General features: G+C 48.1%; 6 protein-coding genes across 6 annotated transcripts; 3 read left to right on the forward strand and 3 right to left on the reverse strand.

Moving 5' to 3' along the window:
- Nucleotides 1-470: 470 nt before the first annotated feature.
- On the reverse strand, nucleotides 471-2,621 carry N7518_005053 (uncharacterized protein; the record flags this gene model as incomplete). The annotated part of the gene is made up of 1 exon (XM_057185980.1): nucleotides 471-2,621. One exon carries the CDS (start codon nucleotides 2,619-2,621, stop codon nucleotides 471-473), a length of 2,151 nt encoding a protein of 716 aa, XP_057042750.1.
- A 1,603-nt stretch (nucleotides 2,622-4,224) lies between these two features.
- Nucleotides 4,225-5,082, forward strand: N7518_005054 (uncharacterized protein; the record flags this gene model as incomplete). The annotated part of the gene is made up of 2 exons (XM_057185981.1): nucleotides 4,225-4,287; nucleotides 4,660-5,082. The coding sequence occupies 2 exons, from the start codon at nucleotides 4,225-4,227 to the stop codon at nucleotides 5,080-5,082; spliced, it is 486 nt and encodes a 161-aa protein (XP_057042751.1).
- A 331-nt stretch (nucleotides 5,083-5,413) lies between these two features.
- N7518_005055 (uncharacterized protein) lies at nucleotides 5,414-5,911 on the reverse strand (the record flags this gene model as incomplete). The annotated part of the gene is made up of 3 exons (XM_057185982.1): nucleotides 5,414-5,592; nucleotides 5,651-5,794; nucleotides 5,860-5,911. The coding sequence occupies 3 exons, from the start codon at nucleotides 5,909-5,911 to the stop codon at nucleotides 5,414-5,416; spliced, it is 375 nt and encodes a 124-aa protein (XP_057042752.1).
- Nucleotides 5,912-8,846: 2,935 nt separating this feature from the next.
- On the forward strand, nucleotides 8,847-9,784 carry N7518_005056 (putative HAD superfamily hydrolase; the record flags this gene model as incomplete). The annotated part of the gene is made up of 2 exons (XM_057185983.1): nucleotides 8,847-8,866; nucleotides 8,968-9,784. 2 exons carry the CDS (start codon nucleotides 8,847-8,849, stop codon nucleotides 9,782-9,784), a joined length of 837 nt encoding a protein of 278 aa, XP_057042753.1.
- Nucleotides 9,785-9,893: 109 nt separating this feature from the next.
- Nucleotides 9,894-10,130, reverse strand: N7518_005057 (uncharacterized protein; the record flags this gene model as incomplete). Its single annotated transcript, XM_057185984.1, has 1 exon — nucleotides 9,894-10,130. One exon carries the CDS (start codon nucleotides 10,128-10,130, stop codon nucleotides 9,894-9,896), a length of 237 nt encoding a protein of 78 aa, XP_057042754.1.
- A 1,609-nt stretch (nucleotides 10,131-11,739) lies between these two features.
- Nucleotides 11,740-12,036, forward strand: N7518_005058 (uncharacterized protein; the record flags this gene model as incomplete). Its single annotated transcript, XM_057185985.1, has 1 exon — nucleotides 11,740-12,036. The coding sequence occupies one exon, from the start codon at nucleotides 11,740-11,742 to the stop codon at nucleotides 12,034-12,036; it is 297 nt and encodes a 98-aa protein (XP_057042755.1).
- Nucleotides 12,037-18,214: the final 6,178 nt, after the last annotated feature.

Genomic DNA, 18,214 nt, shown 5'->3' on the forward strand with positions numbered 1-18,214 from the left:
CTCTTACAATCACGTGCATCTGATTCACTAGGTAATCCCGTGACACTGCCACGTGCTACACCGCTCAATGGAACAGGGCCCACAATACCTCGTTGGGACTAGCAGATTGCAGATGGCGTTTTGGTCGATCTGGGGTAAAGTGAAGATCGGCCGGAAGCTGGTTCCAGTGCTTGTTGACTACAAAATGAGGTGAGACTGAGGTATTGATATTTTGTCTATTGTGAGGTCTCATTGGTTTCAGAGGTCAATATGGCTTTCGACTAATTGTTTGTGCTGATTGGTGGCCTAGCTATCCGAAAGCAAAGTGCTAGAACATGGAAGGAAAATGGGTCATAATAATATGAATTGCTATGGTAACGATGAGAAATATGAGAGATAAACATACAAACGCCGTGCTGTCGGTTCATTTGGCACCCTTCCGAGGGCGAACTGGTCATGCAGATGGGATAGAAGAGAATAACGAAATTAAATTACGAATGAAGGCCATCACGAAGCTGCCGATCTTCGTCCCAGATTTCCTTCTTCATGCGCTGTAGATGAATGTGCTGCTTTTGCAGCTTGTCGAGGTCGACCTGAGGTGGATTGGGGAGCGCTGCAAGGGAGTCATGTAGGTTGCGGTACTTTGTGTAAAAGTTCTTGAATTTCTGAGATTTCTCCCGCAGCTGCTGTCTCAGAATTTCATAGCTCATTGGTGGAGATGCACTACCTGTGCTGCCACCGCTGGAGGAGCTCACCGCTCGGCGACGCTTAGCTTCCAAGTTTCCAGTAGGACGTCCCGCCTGGGGCGCGGACAATTGATCAGATTCGGCCTTGCGCTTCAATGGGTTTGTGGTAGTGGAGGTAGCCTTCGCGATGCCGTTGGTCTGTGGAGTAGCTCTGGCAGGTTTGGCTGCGGCAGGGGCTGCACGGCCCACTTTGGGTTTGGCCAGCTGGGTGATGAGAGGCGAAGATGAAGATGAACCGGAGGATTGGTTCTGGCTGTCCGCTCGGCTGCGGTTGCTACTGGTAGAGTCGGACACGTTGGAAGGAGGGGAGGAGCCGAGTGGAGACGGCTTCTGCGGTGAAGTCGAGGGCCGAGAGGGAGGACGCTTGGAACCTGTAACCTTGGTGGCCGGTTTGGATGGTTCAAGCTTAGGTTTCGATGTCTCGGGTTTATTCTTGGAAGCAGGAGCAGGACTAGATGAGACTGAGGGAGTATCGGTGGTGCGAGCCTTGGCCGGTGCCTTGATTTTCGGTACTGGGGGCTTCGAATTGGATGGAGTCCGCTTGTGTTCCTTCGGTTGCTGCTTGGGTGCAGGCGCGGGAGCGGGGGCGGGGGCAGGGGAAATATCTTGCATGTCGGTATCATCATCTTCGTCCGAACTGTGTACGAATTCTGCGGACTTGATCTTGCTGTCCACTTTGACTGGGGCCTTCCCACCAGTCTTCTTCGTAACCCGTCCGGTGAGGGTACTGTTGGTATTCTTGGGTTTGGTAGACCGCTTGGTCGGGTCCTTGTCGCGGGCCTTTTGTGAGGCCGAAGCAGTCTTGGGAGCAGGCGCGGATCCTTTTGTAGCGCGGTCGGTCTCATTGTCCTTGCCCGAATCTTCCCCATTGGCTTTGGCGGATGGTGCGGCAGGTTTCTGGGGTGGACCAGTACGAAGGTTCAAACGCGAAAGGCACTTACCCTTGCCTCGTTCAGCCTTTGGAAGAAGTGTTTGCCAAAGTTTGTCGGACCGAGAGATGCGCATGCGATCGAAGGCAGAGATAGAATTCTCAATGGCCTCTTTCCGGTCCTCCTCGGTGTAATTGAAACCGAACACATCAAGATCCTTGTAAACTTTGTCCTTGAGATCATATTTCTCGGGGTTGATTCGGTTCAGAACTCCGAATTTCTCGCCGAGGGCGGTGCAATCGTCGACGGTGGTGCGGGTTTGGCGGGCAAGGAACTTGGCCGAGACGGCACGGACAGCGAGAAGGTGAATGAAGGGAACCTTGAGGGCTTCAAGCCTCGCATGGTCTTTATTCTCCATCATTGGAGCCGATGTTGGAGTCATTGCAAAAGAAGGAGACTTGGGAGCACCCAAGATAGGACTAGCAGTGAGGGAACGATTGGCAGCAGTCTTGAGGAAACGATCTTTCTCGAGCTCAATTTTGGTGGTGGGACCTTTGTAGCCTGACTTGCTGCCCCGAAGAGCCTTCAACTCATCAGGGTGTGAGATGATGTGAGTCTTCTTCGACTCCTTTCCCCGCTCATGGGCATTCAATTTTTCCTCCAAATCTGCCAGCGCCTGATCGGTGGCCGCAGTGGCATTTTTAGCCTTTTCCACCTCGAGGCTATGGCTCAACACCCCGGTGAAGTACAGTGTCTCTTTATCGGATGAGCTGTGGTAGATCTCGGATCGGTGCGTTTCGGGGTAGGCATGGAACATTTGAGATTTGCCTCCGTAGTGAAGTGACGGGTGTTTTCCCAGCCGGACTCGAGCCGGTTGATCCTTCCGTAGGCTCTGGATCAGATCATCGAGGGTGCTCTGCACCAAATTCAATCGCATGATCTGATTTGGCTTGACAGAAGGATCACCGGACTCATCTCCGAGGTGGAGAGACAGCCCGGTCGGGGGAATATTCAGACTGGTCGACATTATGGGAGTGGAGGAGAGGTCAGGGTAGGGAGGAAGGGAGAGGGATTCGAGATTGTGAGCAGGGTCGGATGGCAGCGTGAGAGCTGCAGGTCAGGCGGCCAACTGCACGAGGGAATGAGGTAAAACCATACGCCATAAGATCGGCGTTGAAAATATGGAATAAGAGGAATCAATGCAGAATGTAAGATGCAAATGGTATAGACAGAGAAGTGAAGAAGAAGAAAGATGAGGAGAAGGGCAGAAAGGCCAAGAGCAAGGCGAAGCGTCGGAGAGAGAGTGGGGAGAGCTGACGGCGATTCCTTGTAAAATTACAGGGGATTTTCCCGATTTTCCTTTTTTTTCTTTTTCTTTAATTAATTGTCCATGTACGGAGTATTCTCCTATAAGGAAGTACGAAGTACGAATGTGCAAATGTGCTTATGCTAGTATGTATAGTATTTAAGAATTGAACATATCTTACTCCGTACTCCTAATGCTCTATTTCCTCCAGTCCACTCTGTTTGATACTGTATCGGCCTTTGTTCTGACTCCAAGTCCAACTTGTAAACTTCTTTTCTTCCTTTTTCCTTCTTTCCCCTTTGTTCTCCGAAACCCACAACTACATAAGTACCTACTTATATCCTACAACTTATATATAGTCAACTACAATATACACTCAACTACTCCGTAGACTTGGCCTACACCTGTATACCCAATCGTACCAAGCGCAGCCGACTACTCACAATCTAGCCATTTACTATTACAATACAATTACCGTGAGGAGAAAAAAAGCGATGCTCCATCACGGGGCTTCCCGAGTCCAGTCTTGTTTACCGATGCGGGTGCGGTCGGGTCTCATTTGACTTCAATATAGATTAAAGGTTCGTAACTACGTTTTGTTAAAGAACTCTGACAGCATGTCTGCTCTAACGGCGAGGGTTGATTCAACAGAGCACAGCTGAAACCAAAACCCTGGGAGAAAAACATTCCATTCTTTCTCCAAAAATCACCCGGGGGTACTCATCATTTCCCCGAGATACCTCAGGAATGCCACAACTTGGTTTGCCCCTCGTTCATATGCACCCAGGCACGGATAGCCAACCCGAAAGGTCCCAGTTCAAGTGTGTTACCATTCAGTGTTTCGCCCTACATCGGACTAGTGGGCTTGCTACGGACTCTTACTCCTTTCGATAGGCTAACGAGAAACGGGGCCAATTCCTCGTACCACATGTTATCGGGCTCCTATTCTGGCTACGGGGTACTTTTAGCCTTTCTTGCATTCGACTATGAGATGACCCGGGCCCGAACGTTGCAAATCACCATAGAGTGGTCGTCTCCATGGCCATCCCCCAGGCTATAGAGTGAATGCCACCTTGAGTTCCTCTTCCTTATTGGATCTCGAGTTTCACAGCTGCATGGAAGGTCCATTTATGCATCCCAATGGAGCAATGGAGAGCAAGCCACTAGGCTCCGGGGTGTATATTGTACTCCGTATTACGCCCTTCTTATTTTTTATTCCTTTTTTATTCCTTATCCTTTTACTCTTTCTGTTCCTTTGCAGCTTCGCCCCCATGTTGGGTGCTGGACTGGTCAATTCGAGTCGATCCCAATCAACCCAAATTAAATGACAGTGGCAAACCCGAATAAGATCAAGTTACAGTTACATCGCGAGTTCAGTATAAGCAGTGTAAGCAGTGTACACAAATGACCTGCATGGTCTACTCAAGCTGGGCAAGTGTAATTCTTCATAAGCCGGAGAGGGGAATACCGTGGATCCCTTGCGCCATCCGGCTTATTCTCCAACTGTCTAGTCTGAGACAAGGGGAAATAATAACCATTGCCCATTGTTTGCCTTGCTCGATCTGCGTAGATCCGTGCAGAACTGTCGGCTCCGAAAATCCTCTTCGTCATCATTTCTACCTCGTATTCAATGGCTCAGGACATTATCAAACTTTGAAGTTGATAATCGGATTAAGAACTCTATGAATTTGGAATAAATCTACAAATCTCAATAGTCCAATTCTGCACCCCAAATTAACCCAAAATTAACCCATCCCAGAACGACATCGCCAAACTTCCGCAGCCTCATCCTAACAGCCTCATCCCAACAGCCTCCATGATTGCCTCACTACCAACACCCCCCGCGATCGCAACAGGGTCCTATGGGATCGCCGCCGTGATCGGCGCCGACGATAACGCCCTAACAAAACCCCAAGATCTGACCGCGATAGCCGCAATCGCCGTTCGCGCTATGAACCCTACCAAGCCACTGACCGTCGGCATGCAAAATGGACACGGTGATGTCTCCGAGTTGGCAGATATCATTACGCAGGTAATCGCTATAGGTGCTGTAAGGTATAATCTGGAAGATATAGACGCGACTGGCGTGCTGCGATCGGTAGATGAGGCTACGGCATGGGTTGGGGTGGTTATTTGTTGTTCAGGCGGCAGAAAGGCTGGGGTTCCTGACTTTGTTCCCTAAAGGGTATAGTTAATGTGACAATGAATTTGAGAGCGGCATTACTGAGGGTGAACGAGATTCGGGGGTTGGGCGTTGCAAGGATTAGTATTGGGCCGGAGTTGTGGCGAACTGCTATGAAGACGTTTACTGAGCGGGCCGAGGTGTCGGCCTTGTGAGTACATACGTTGTTCTTGCCTACACAAATACATGGATATATTACGCTTGACTCATAGGTTAGGCATTCAAACTCATGCGGCCTAAAATAAACCGTCGAGCCTTAATTCAATATAACATTGGAAGCCATTAACTGATTCCGAGTACACTTGCTGTCGGCATCGGCGATTCTGAATCATCAAGTCCGGCTACAAATCCCATTGGTGCAGGTATTCCCATAACAGCAGTGTTCGTCGACAACGCAAGGCCCATTGTCCTCGCTACAAGACGGCCACCCATCATCTGTCGATCGGCATTTGTTGGCAGCGCAGTAGCCCGAGCAGCATTGGTTGTTCGGGGTGCCGAACTCACAGGATGCTAGTATTAATTAGAGGTACGTTCAACGTTGTGATTGGATGTGGTCTCTCATTCTTACAGTAGACTCCCGCGCAAGTGGGTGTTGGGACACAGGTTGTGATAGTCGTTGTGGAGGGTGAGACAAAGGTTGCTGTTGTGCATGTCTCGGTGAGAACGCAAGCCGGGGCACTACCACATCCTCCTGCTGGACAAGCTGCTGCTTCTATTTTGAGGGAAGGTGTGGTTAGTAGGGTGGGGGCCAATGTAGGTGTTTGTTGGGATACATACGGCTCAGGGCGAGGTGAGCAAGGGTAAGAATAAAAGCCTTCCAGAGATGCATCTTCCTGGCGTAGATATTTAGGTCTTAGTTATGCGAGAACAGAGTGTGCTCAGTTGATTAGAGAAGTTATTCAGTAAGACCTTCTGTCGGTGTCTATATATACATCACACACCAAGACATACAAATGCGTCAACTCTAGGGCAAACCGTGGAACACACGGCCAGATGACCTGATACGAAGCCATCTACACCGGTTTATAGTGATGTTTCAAGCTCAGACCATTAATCACTACCCCAGATTTTCTATTTCTGCCGTGGTCGATGTCTCTCCCAACGTCATATCAATACGAGGGTCAACACGAGGGGTTCATTAAACTCAGATTCAATTGGCCTTCATGTGAGACAATATCCATCATTCAAGACTATGCTTCATTGGGTTTTGCTACTGTGTATAGCAACGTGATAATTATGATGTTGCTGGATAAAATTGCCGACTGGCAGAATAATGCTTGGAATTGATCACCTTTTTCTCTCGTATCAGATCATGAATAAATAAATAAATAAATAAATCTCAAAACACATGTCAGTATACGGCACATGACACCAAGTCTAAAATTAGCCCGTATAGAGAAGAAATAAACGGCAAGAATTCTTCACTATATGACTCGCCAGCCTCTATCGTATGAACGAGTTGGTGCGACTTGGGACTCTGCCCCGTTCGAAGCTGCAAGAAATATGTTCAAATATTCAAATCATCCTCTGGGTCAATCACTGAGCTGCATATCTAACATTTAGAACATCGGCGCAACGATGCAGTAGTCAGCTGCAGCTTCCTTGATTTTTGACTGGCACATGACATGGTGATTTTTGTTTGCTCATATATTATTGTAGCTTGGCTATACCAGAGATCGGCAGGACAGAGAGAATACTATCCCAAAGCATAAACCTACAATATACCTTATATAGACGCTAAGATCGTTCATGGAGATGGAATGTTACTGGAGAAACTATCTTTCTCGGTTGTTCTCAGTACATCATCAACATGGCCGCCCAATCAGCCCCATTTTCCAACAGTAGCTGTTGCACAGCAGGTGAAGCATATTTCCAAGCGAAGTAAAGTGGTGTTTGCCTCTTCCAATCCATAGCATTCACATCCGCGCCACGTCCGATAAGTCACCTCACGATTTCTTCTGCGGTTCCGTCGCGATCTCCCTGGCGTCGGCAAATACGCTGCGACATGTGGTGCACTAGATACCGGTGGACAATGGAAAACCGGTGCACTCGGGCCACGGCTGCAGATGGTGCTCAACCCTATGTTTGGAGTGGGAATCCCTATGTTTGGAGTGAAATGCCTTAATAGAGGCGAACAGCGCGGTGCAAAATAGTGCATCCCTTAGAATCCCTTCGATTGCGATCAAATCCATGGTCAAGAAGCAGCTCCAATATATCGCAATCATTAGACTTTACCGCGCATATTAAGGATTCGAAATTAACCACAGCTCCATGATCTAGAAGCAGACGGACTGTCTCGAGAGTGTATCCCTTTACAGCCGAATAGAACAAGCTCTCGTGATAGTTTGCTCCATGCTTCAAAAGCACATCAACTGTTTCGATAGTTCCATTTTCCATTGCTGTGCGTAGCAATTTCCCTTTGTGATCATCAACCAAGGCAATGCTCGCTCCGTTATCGAGAAGGACTTCCACCATGGATGCATAGTTTGGCTCTCTGCGCACTGCCCAAAGTAACGGACATATTTCGTTGATTTTAGCGTTTACATCAACGCCGGATCTGATGAGAAGCTTCAGCATCGGCATTCGACCGCAAGCCACTGCACAATTGATCAATCCTCCGAATAACAGGTTGCATCCTTCTGTTTGAGCCCCCCATTCAAGAAGTATCCCGAGGGTACTCTCATGGCCTGCGAGAAGCGCACTAACCGCGGGATGGGTTGATGGGGTCCAGGTTTGCTCGCCCACACAGTCGTTCAATTGAGCCCCGTGATTCAGGAGCAGCCTTACTACAGCATCATTTCCAGCGCTCACGGCTATGCTCAGGGGTGTCTCTCTTTCGAAATCAGATGGAAGTTTAGGTGAAATGCGATATGGGGACCCAGGGGCCGGAAGAGGGGTCCGAGGTAGAGGCCCAAGAAACCGAGGTGGGAAGCGGCGAATCGGTTCTGGTTTTTTAACTGGCATGGATGGGACATCCACATAGGCCCCCCAGTAGAGGAAATGCCGCACGCCTCTTTCATTTTCCTTGGCAACACATTTAAGCCTTGGCTTTTCGAGCACTTCACATTTTGTTGATACAGACGGGCAAGAAGAAGGTCGTATAGGTGATAGTTCACCTGTAGTAGGTGCGAGAGATCCGCCTCGGATTTCAGATTCGTACTTATCAAGAGTAACAACTCATTGGGTAATTCAAGTAACGAAACCATAGGGTTGAAAAGTGATGTGCGATATCAAAGAGTACGAATTAGAAAGGACGTCAGTCCACTAGCGCGGGGCTGTGTACGGGCTAACACAAGAACTAAAAACAGCCAACAGCGCACAGCGCAGGTGCGTGATCGATTCAGAATTGGAGCGGCCCTAAATATTGATATCATTCATGTTGACTTACTTCAAATAGTGCAAGACGATGTTTTAGAACCTTGGAAGTAACCTCGACTTATAAAGATAGACACACCACATTTCTGCACCGCCATGGTGGTTGCTATTACACTAGATTACTGGCTTGGTATCGAGTGACAGGGTTTTCTAAGAAGTCAGTGTCTCCTCATCCTAGAATATTATAGTTCAGATCCGCGTTCTACGACTTTAGCGGAGAATATGTACCTTTTATACGGGAAACGCATACAAAAGATACCTCGAAATGTATGGTGTCTAACCCCTCCAGGCCTTCGGGAATTGGGGTCGCGAAGGCGAGCTGGGCTTTTCGACTAAATCCCAACTCCGCTCTGCCATCAATCGGGACCAAAGTTTGACATTCGGTTCTCATGGCTCCCCCTAATCCAGAGTGAGTGACCTCGAACATGTGCATCTATATACGACAATTAGCGGAGGCATTAAAGTCAACATACGAATTCTGTAATCCGCGAAGCTAACACAGACCACCAGCTTCCCCGCAGTCCGCGCCTGCATTTTCGACATGGACGGGCTCCTCATCAACTCTGAAGACATAATCAGTCTATCCACGAACCAACTGCTGGAAAGGTACGGAAGGCCTCCGTTGACTCCGTCGATTCGAGCCCAGCTCATGAGTGTCGCAGACTCGACAAATGGCGATATATTCCACCACTGGGCCAAGTTACCTATCTCCCGCGAGAAATTCGCCCGTGAATCAAGCGAGGGCATGCGACTATTTTTCCCGGATTGCAGGCCGTTGCCTGGCGCGGAGAAGATTCTATCGAATCTAAGCCGTGCACGGAGTGCTTCGTCTGGGGACGTGATTCAGCTGGCTTTGGCTTCCAGCACCAAGACCCGTAGTTATGAGTTGAAAACTGCGGGGCCGGAATCGAAACTACTGTTGAGCTTCTTTCGGTCGGACAGGAGAATCCTGGGTGATGATCCACGAATGCGACGGGGTCGAGGGAAGCCAGCGCCCGATATTTATTTGCTCGCGTTGCAGTCTTTGAACTCGGGAATAGACTCTGAGGAAAAGGCTATCCTACCCAATGAATGTTTAGTCTTCGAGGATAGCATCGCTGGTGTAGAGGCTGGGAGACGCGCTGGTATGAGAGTTGTTTGGGTACCGCATCCAGATGTGGCGGTCGAGTATCAGCCGATGCATAAAGATATCCTGGCTGGGAGATCAGGAAGATTTAAGATCGGAGATGACTGGCAGCTAGGAGAGATTGATGATGGCTGGGCAGAAAGTATACCTAGTCTGGAAGACTTTGATTACGAGAAGTACGGCCTCGATGTGGCATTTTAAATATCGGAATGGAACAGTTCCAATTCAATCTGATATCTGTGTAACTGCAAGAATCTGTTCCCGCATATAAAAAGAAGAAGAAGATAAAAGAAAGGAAGAACAACGCTCATTAACGGGCCCAAAAAGCAACGATCTCGTCAAAGTCTTTCATCGTCAAGTTCTTCAAAAGTCGATCCTCCTCGGTGATCTCCTTCCTCAGGCGACAAGCAACTCTTAAGGCAATAGAAGCTTTTTGCATTTTGCCCATTGCCGCCAACAAGTTTCCCTTGAGGAAAGTAGTGCGAGCGATCTCGTTCTTATGTGCATTCGAATCAACCGACCAAATTCCTAACGCGTCGTTGATCATAGCCCTAAGTGAAGTCAGAAAAGTATCCAGCGACTTGGTGAAATGGCAGCACTAAATATCTCGCCTATAAGCCTCGTGCAGTTCAGATAATCGACTCCCCGACTTCCCCGATCCTGAGCTACCCGCTCATTTCATCCCTGACCGGAGGAATCTCGGTCCGGTGGACTCGGCTATATCTACCATTGGGGTTCGCATAGATAGATATCAATCAATTATCTTCCTCAGAGGACATCGCACTTTAGCACCAGGTTACTTAACTAAGTAAACCCTTAATATTGCCTGATACTCTGGACTGCTCTCTACACATCGCCGTTTAACATAACACTATATGACGAGAGCTCTTAGGAACCAGAGCAGCTTCCTCGGGAGAACTAGGCCTTTCTCCCCAGCCTCCCTCTATTCTTAGGGCCGACTGTTCTAAAAGTTAGACGCCAGTTTTTTACTTATTCTCCCTCTACTATCCTTAAACTGGGTACTAACGATAGCGAAGGTAAGATAACTACACTTACCTATTCTATCCTAGGCCCCTATATCCCACGCGTTATTTGCGTTATTATACTTCTAAGAATAACCTCCGATACCTTGATGCCTAACTGTACCTAATAGGGCCTTGTCCTTACTTATTAGCCGGGTATACCGCTAGTTAAGCTCTGGCCCTTACTTACCCCTCTGAAGCGCTAGACTATTAAGGCGGAGCTCTACCGTTTCCTTATATATATACGTACGTACTACTTCTCTTACTATAGCCGGCCTATATAGTAGCTATACCTCCTCTTCTCTAAATTCAGTATAGAGATATATATATATTACACCTCCTGCTTAGAGTAGGATAACTCATACGTCTATACACTATAGGCCTCTACCCTAGACGTAGAACGTATAGTTACCCTTAAGCGAGTATAGCGTGATACTACCGGTATAGGTGATTAGGACTGTCCTATCCTCTTATATAGGGACTTATCTAACCGGAATATCCTTATAGACCCCTATATACTCACAGTAACAGGTTTCCTGGACTAGGAGATAGCTAATATCATACCCGCGTACTTTGAGTACGTCGCGGTACCTCTGTCTAGGGGTCATTAACCTGAGTGGAGGAGGGAACTGTTAGATATACTGAGGTCTATTCTGCGTTACGAGTGCGATACTAGGCGCTAGGAAGACCTGGATGCTATTAATATCGATGATGGAGAGGAAAGATATAGGAGGACGTTGGCGGCGTAGGATGCTGTCGTCGATATTGAGAGAATCGCGCAGGGATACGACAATGACTGCGAATGGACTTTTGAAACCGGCCTACCAGATGTTTCACAAAAGACTGGTTCTGCCTTATAGTTCAATGAGTATGAGAAGCAGCAGCAAATACATAGGAGTAATTCAGACATTATAGAGTAGTATTACCTGATGCTTCTTGATGGATCTGATCAGGCTTCTGCTGACTGTCACACTTTCAGCAGCTGCTACAAGCCTTTCGCGACTTGATACGATTTTGTGGGAAAAAAAAAAAGCTTCGCTGCAGAGCTGGGGGCTGCTGGGGTATTACCAAATGCACATGATATGAGTCACACTCGTCCTCTTTTTTCAGAGGTAAGCAGGTTTGTGCCAAAACATGCCTCTGCGCACATGCAGCGGGGCAGCCAGCACCATGGGTGTTAAGAAAAGAACAGCCCCTGCTACTCAAGCACATTATCACCTGGGCGCCACGAAACAGAGACAAGAGAAAGAGCCTGAGCCGATTAATCACACTGGAGATGCCGACATGGGAGATGCCCCAGAGGTCCGTGTGACTCCGAACGCAACTCCCCTCATCCCCATCAACCCCCATCAATCACCAACCCAGGCTGGACCAGAGCCATCAAAGCAAGATCAAGGCGACCCAACCCTGCCCCAGAAAACCAAAATATAGGCGGCCAGTGCCTGGACGGGATACTCCCCCGCCTCTCCGACCCATGAATTTTCCAAAACCCAGCTAAGTGTGGAGCTCCAAAGCCACATAACTGATGCAGTGGCATCTCGCACTGCTCAGATAAAGACTACAGGAGATGAATTCCTAGGGCTTGTCTCTGTGATTAGGCAAAGGATCGCTGAATAGGAAGAACGGAGCCACCAAGGAGCCGCCTCTTTGGGCAGGGACATTAGGACCCTGGTCATCAATTTCAGCAAAAACTTAGCAACCGAGCACCCTACTAATGGAAAAGAGAATCACTTGCCCACACGCTCTGAATATCGCGGGGCTTGGAGGGTGGTTTCGTGGTGGCCTTGGTGGTTGTCTTGGGTTGGGGCTTGGGCGGCTCGTCATTTGTGTCATCGTCTGTTATTTCATCGTTGTCCACGGGCGGTTGCTGCGGTTGCTGCGGTTATTGCTTGTGAGGTAGTAGTGAGGAGGGACTTTTTGGTTCAGGGAGATCAGGAGTCGGTGATTTCGGGGTTGGTGGCTTCTGTTTCATCTGCTTCTTGCCCCCGATTGTACCAAGGCCTTCTGGTTACACTGATGCGGCTGCTTTCGGGTGTATTGCTGGGGATGGGTGATATTCCACCGTGGTTGCTTTTGCTGGTTTCTGCTTTGGCGGGCTTGCTTCTTCACTTCGTGTCAGGAAAAGGCCATGTCGCTGTACTACAACGCCACCTGCAAGTCAGTTCCGAACATCTGGCTGGTGGGGAACGCGGAAAGGGCCTGAGAGTGTGCAGGATGCATAATCCCACTGACAGGAAGGTCTGTTCCAGAAGGGGAAGACAGAGACTGAGGTCTGGCCCGCACAAGGAGGATTAGCTGCAGCATTCCGCACCCGACTATGTACTATAGATCCTCCACTCTGTGCCAGCTACGGGCTCAATCCCGGTCACTTGGGCATCTGTAGGCCTTTTCCAGTAGACCCATTGCGTCCCTTTTGTAGCACGAGATCCAGCCTCTCGCCACTTTTTTGACCAGGACATAGCCAGCCATGGTTGTTCAATTCCCCTGGCTCTCTTCCTAAGCTTACTATTTCAGTTTATAGTGACCGATCCTTTCTAGTCTCATAGTATTTATTCTGTTTTAACGTCATATTACAACATTTAATCGTGCTGTAACCAGATTTAGATTCATGCGCTCAATAAAGGCGCCGCGTTTAATGGAATTTTGGGAAAAGAAGGGTGGTTAACTTATAGTAGAATATTGATACCCCGGCCAATGATAGCACAGAATATAAGTAACTTATCTACACTTCTCAATTCGGTTTGATCTACGGAGTACTCCGTACGGAGTATTATAACAGGCGAGATTTTAAAGAAGCGGAGATCTAAGATAACCATCTGGGGCCCCACTTCCCTGAGTGCCTGAACTTTAGGGTGTCTGAACTTCGCACGCAATATTAAGATTGATGCAGGTGCTCTACCCACTGCTACGACCGAAGAGACAAGTCTGAAGAAGCATTCTGTATTCGGGTTATGGGTGGACTGCTTGATGGGTCCAAGGACAACTTTGACGACCCTGCTCTTTGGTATGGAGCAACAAGGGCCTGAAGAATATGCAGCCGTGAAGACCATGGTTTCTACTTCTGCATGAACCGGATACAGCGGCAGCCCTCCAACTTGAACCGAGGCCCATCCGTTAGGACAGCCAAGGAGCAGAAAGACGAAGATTGGAAGGTTCATATCAACCCGAAGCGTGGTGTGAGCTTATGTAATGATCAGGTGATGCGAGGTGGGCGAGTTTGATGATTATGTAATACTCAGGGGCGTGCTCATTGGGCAAAAAGCGGCACGGGATGAGCACTGGAGCGGAAAGGCAAAGCCATCTAGGCCTAAACTCCGGTGTAAGTTGTATGTTGTATGTGGGATTAGCCCACCCACTCTAAAAGCGGTCAACATGATCACCATACCACTTCCTAATTAGTCGCGGCTTTGGATCCCTGTGGAGGGGAGCTAATCCCACCTTGGGACTTTTGTAGTTTCGGCAGCGGAAATATTCTTGGGTTCCATAAAACCCACTTGGACTAGTACATACAACATTGCCAGTAGAGTCCATTTCTCAACGTGTACTATCATAATTGTAGTCACACAGTCTCTAAAGAATCCTCCTAGACAAGGCGCCTGGAACCCTTGTAGTTAGTAGGCCTTCATTATCTGAACGTTAAGCGCGACGAACTACAGTACTACATTCTTCTAAAATATATATCTGAACCTCCATGTTTAAATAATTGATTTTTATCCCCGCCGCTATACCGTGAATTAAATAAGTAGAGATTCCAGTGAAGCCTTTCCTAGAGACGTAGTTGGAGATGACTATTGAATGATTAAATATGAAACTGTGATATACTAACTTGTATGTAGTTAACTCTACTAGAATATGCATGTCACGACGTGATAATTGAAATGATTTGGTAAATGCATTGGTAAATACAGAGTAACAGAGTCTAATATTGATAGTAATCACCCGAATCAAATTCCATCAAATAGAGCCAGATACGCAATTTTGAGTCTTCGGAAGGCAGCCGAGACTAGAACAAGAGATGGAGATTCAAGGACGTGTTGTTTTAGTCCACGTCGCCCGTATCCATCTACAACATACTCCGCGCGGAGTGCTATTTCCTTTATACCGAGTCGCCTCCTAGTGGAGCATGGGGCAACGCAATGCTTTAAGGTCATCTGCATTAGCTTCTACGCCACTCCGGTACGGAGGATTTGGGTGTCACCGGGATTTTCAGTCAAACTCCCACAGCAGGCTGAGACGAGCTAGTGTTGACTTATCTGTGACTATTTACCTTGGCGGGAGAGAAAGGCACATCAGTGGGCCAGTGCTCAATTTCCCCGGGAGAAAGGTGACATCAGAGTGGAATCTGCGACACAAGAGACAGAAAAATGGGCCTTTTGGTCATAGCGTTAGCGGCTGTTCCTGGATTTTGTGGATGTTTGGTATTTTCTTTTGGGTTACGTCGGTCGTACAACAAAATAGGGCGTGTCTGATCTTCCGAGGTCGATATGTATATGCATAGACCTAGTCACCCCCTAGGGACCCCGGGGAACCTTGGAAATGCCACCTAATTTGTCAGAAGCCAACCTGCCATAAAGCACACCAAAGTTGACCTGCACAAGACATGCTCCATCCTAGGGGCATACAGGCTGAAGGAAATGTTCTACTAATAGAAATATGGAGACTAGCGCGGACACGATACACCAAGACACGTCTCAGCCACAACCATGTGGGAATAGCCCCGTGTCCAGCCATCCAATGTGCGTCGGCCTGACCCGCCTTGGTTCGATTTTCTGTTTATTGGCGATTGCGTAAAATCAAGGAAGTCAACGGCGAACTATAATAAATCATCTGGCCAGTCATTGGTTCATCAAATCCTGAGATTCCAGCACCTATACTCGGCTTTACACGGATCTGCATGGTATTTACAAAGCGATTGTATGTATGTTGTAGAGGGGAGATAATCTCCGCAACTCCCCGCAGCACCCGGGTTGAGACCAAACCCGGCAAGCGCAAGTGCATATGCAGGATGTGCCGTCACTTTCGTCACAGTTACTAGGGTGTGCATTAGCCCGGCGAGGGGCACATAATGGTAGGTGTGTGTGTGTGAGAGAGAGCGTAAGAGGATAGACGATCATGCCAATGAAGAGGAATAGCCCTGAAAAGTCACCTGGCAAGATATGACTGGACCAGTCATCCTGGTGCCCAACCCCCCTTTTTTTTCAAGTTTCATTTTGTTTTGCCTCTAGGCAGATACATGGCTCTGTTTAATTTTTCTCGTACATTAATTCCTCGATGTGAAGGGTATAGTGCACAGTCAGGGATGATCTCCTGGTAAGGCTCCGAACCGTGCGCAGGACGGGGCGCCGCGCATGTCTTTTTTTTTTCCTTCTACGGCTTCCACGGCTTCTACGGATGTTCCAAAATGCTTCTGGCGTCCTTCTGGAAGGTCAGGAGAAGGCTTGGCAGAGCCATCCGTGCCGTCCACGGGTCTTTTTGTGGCAGTGGAGTGGATTCCCAGAGGCTGAAGCCAGGCCCCGGAAGGGAAAGGGGTTGAGTAATTACCGATGCAGACCGGATTAGCTCCACTGCAGGATCGTCAGAGTCCGCGTACCTAAGAAAAGAAGAGGGGAAAGAGAGAGAAGAAGGTCGAAGTCAGTTGGTCCTACCAACCGTGTAACCCATATATGCTGCGTGAGGTACGTACAGGAATGGTTACCATTGTGATAGCGGAACTGTTCTAGAAGGTCAATCTCGATTTTGCGATGTTTCCGGCTAACAGCCGGGTAGATTATCGAGGTAATCTCCTTCGCATCGTATAAAAATAAGTATATCACTCAATGTGTCGCACCATGAGAAACTTGCATGTCATCGTTGATCGATGTCTCCTGTTTCTTTTCCTTTTTGCCTTTTCCCTTCCTTCCTTTTTTTCTTTTTTATTCTTTGTGATTTTATCGTAATCGTAAAATCCGGATGAGAAATGCGTGTATTTTCTATTTCGCTTCAGGGGTTGTCAGTTGTAGTTCGGCCCCTCCCCCCCCCTTTCATACTGTATATGGGACTCTATTAACGCATTGCTACACCGTATATTACAACATTGGGATCTGGTTCCTTATTAGCCCGATCCTATGCTTAATTTGAGCCATGGCCTGGGAATAAACACCACACTCCAAGGTATATTTAAAGATTAAATTTCAGGAGGCTATATCGAGGCGGATAATAATAATCACAAGGAAACTCAGGTTCGGATCGGCCTTTTGGATCCATTTCCACACGGGGAGAAGGGCACGTTGTGGATCCTTCTGGTGCGGTCAGGTTTCCTTCTAGCGGGCTTCGCTGGGTCCGACTAGGAAGACTAGTCCTTCTAGAAAGGGAATTCAGCTTAGGAGAGGTCTGAATGGATTGCAACTGATATAGCAGCACAACCGTGGGATGTAGATGGAAACGCCATATAGGATCAGAAGTCCGATTTGAAGCCGGTATAATAAGACACGAAGATAATACACAAATACTACGAGAGGGCCAAAAATAAGTTCTCCAAGTGTAAATAAATGATGTACAAAGATGCAAGAGACAGTGGCACCTACCACACCTAAATCACCTAAACATGTAATAATCATAATATTTCCTATTTCTCCTCCCCCACCCCCCTTTCTCATCTTCTACTTTTTAACCCTTCGCTTCCCTTTCTTCTTCTTTCATTTCATCTTCAATCTTCTTGATCTCTTTGTCTCTCTACCTTCTTAACCCCACTTGACCCGGCCGCAAATTCCTAAATTCTCTCGAGCCTCTCTTTGTGTCGCCCTCGACTCTTCTCTATTATAGTATCTTGAAACCTCAAGCTTCGTTGAAAAAGGTGTGTTTTCCGCTTCACTCCTTGCCTTCACCGCGATTTGCCAGTGATGACGCATCCCGCCTGTTCGCCTTGGCTGCCCAACTCTCTCCGCCATGCGCTGTTATCTTGGGTTTCGTGATCACGGACAATTTCCCCATACGTGCTGGTCTGGTCTTTTTTCATTTTCCTGGAACTCGGCGTTGTGACTGGTCTCCCGTACCGAGGACCGCGGAGCACAGGCGAGAAAATCAGCTTACAGCACGGTGGTGGAAAATACTCGGCATCGCAACCATCGTCTTGATATTAGTTTCATGCTGACCATCGACATTTCTTGTGTTGCATAGGAACCTCCACAGGGATAGTTGACCTATCTTCCTCCACCTTCACCGACAAACGAACACGCGTTCCGCCTTGAGCCGACCACAACATTATTCTCTGAGACGAGCTTGGCTTTTTTTGGCAGAAAGCCCATCGTTCGATACCTCTTACGCAACCTTGCATTCCACTGCAGAAAAGTGGAGAATTTACCCCGTCGCATTCTTCGCCGAGGGACTGTCCAAGACGATACAGGTCTACGCAGGGTGAGTTTCTGGGTCTAAGGTCTTCCCACGAGCTGCGCACTCGCGGAGCTTTTGCAGAATCGAGCTCGATCTACTGTGCCGAAGATTAGTTCTAATTATATCGTGACTTGCAGAGCTTGCTAGTTGTGACCCGAATCTCCCACCCAACGGCCTCCACTGTTCATATCCGTCCTAACGCGCCAAGGACTCCGAATCCAATAAGCTATCGGACTTCATC

The sequence above is a fragment of the Penicillium psychrosexuale genome (assembly GCF_028828465.1).
Source record: "Penicillium psychrosexuale strain IBT 29551 chromosome Unknown utg000003l, whole genome shotgun sequence".
NCBI classification, from domain to species: Eukaryota; Fungi; Ascomycota; class Eurotiomycetes; order Eurotiales; family Aspergillaceae; genus Penicillium; species Penicillium psychrosexuale.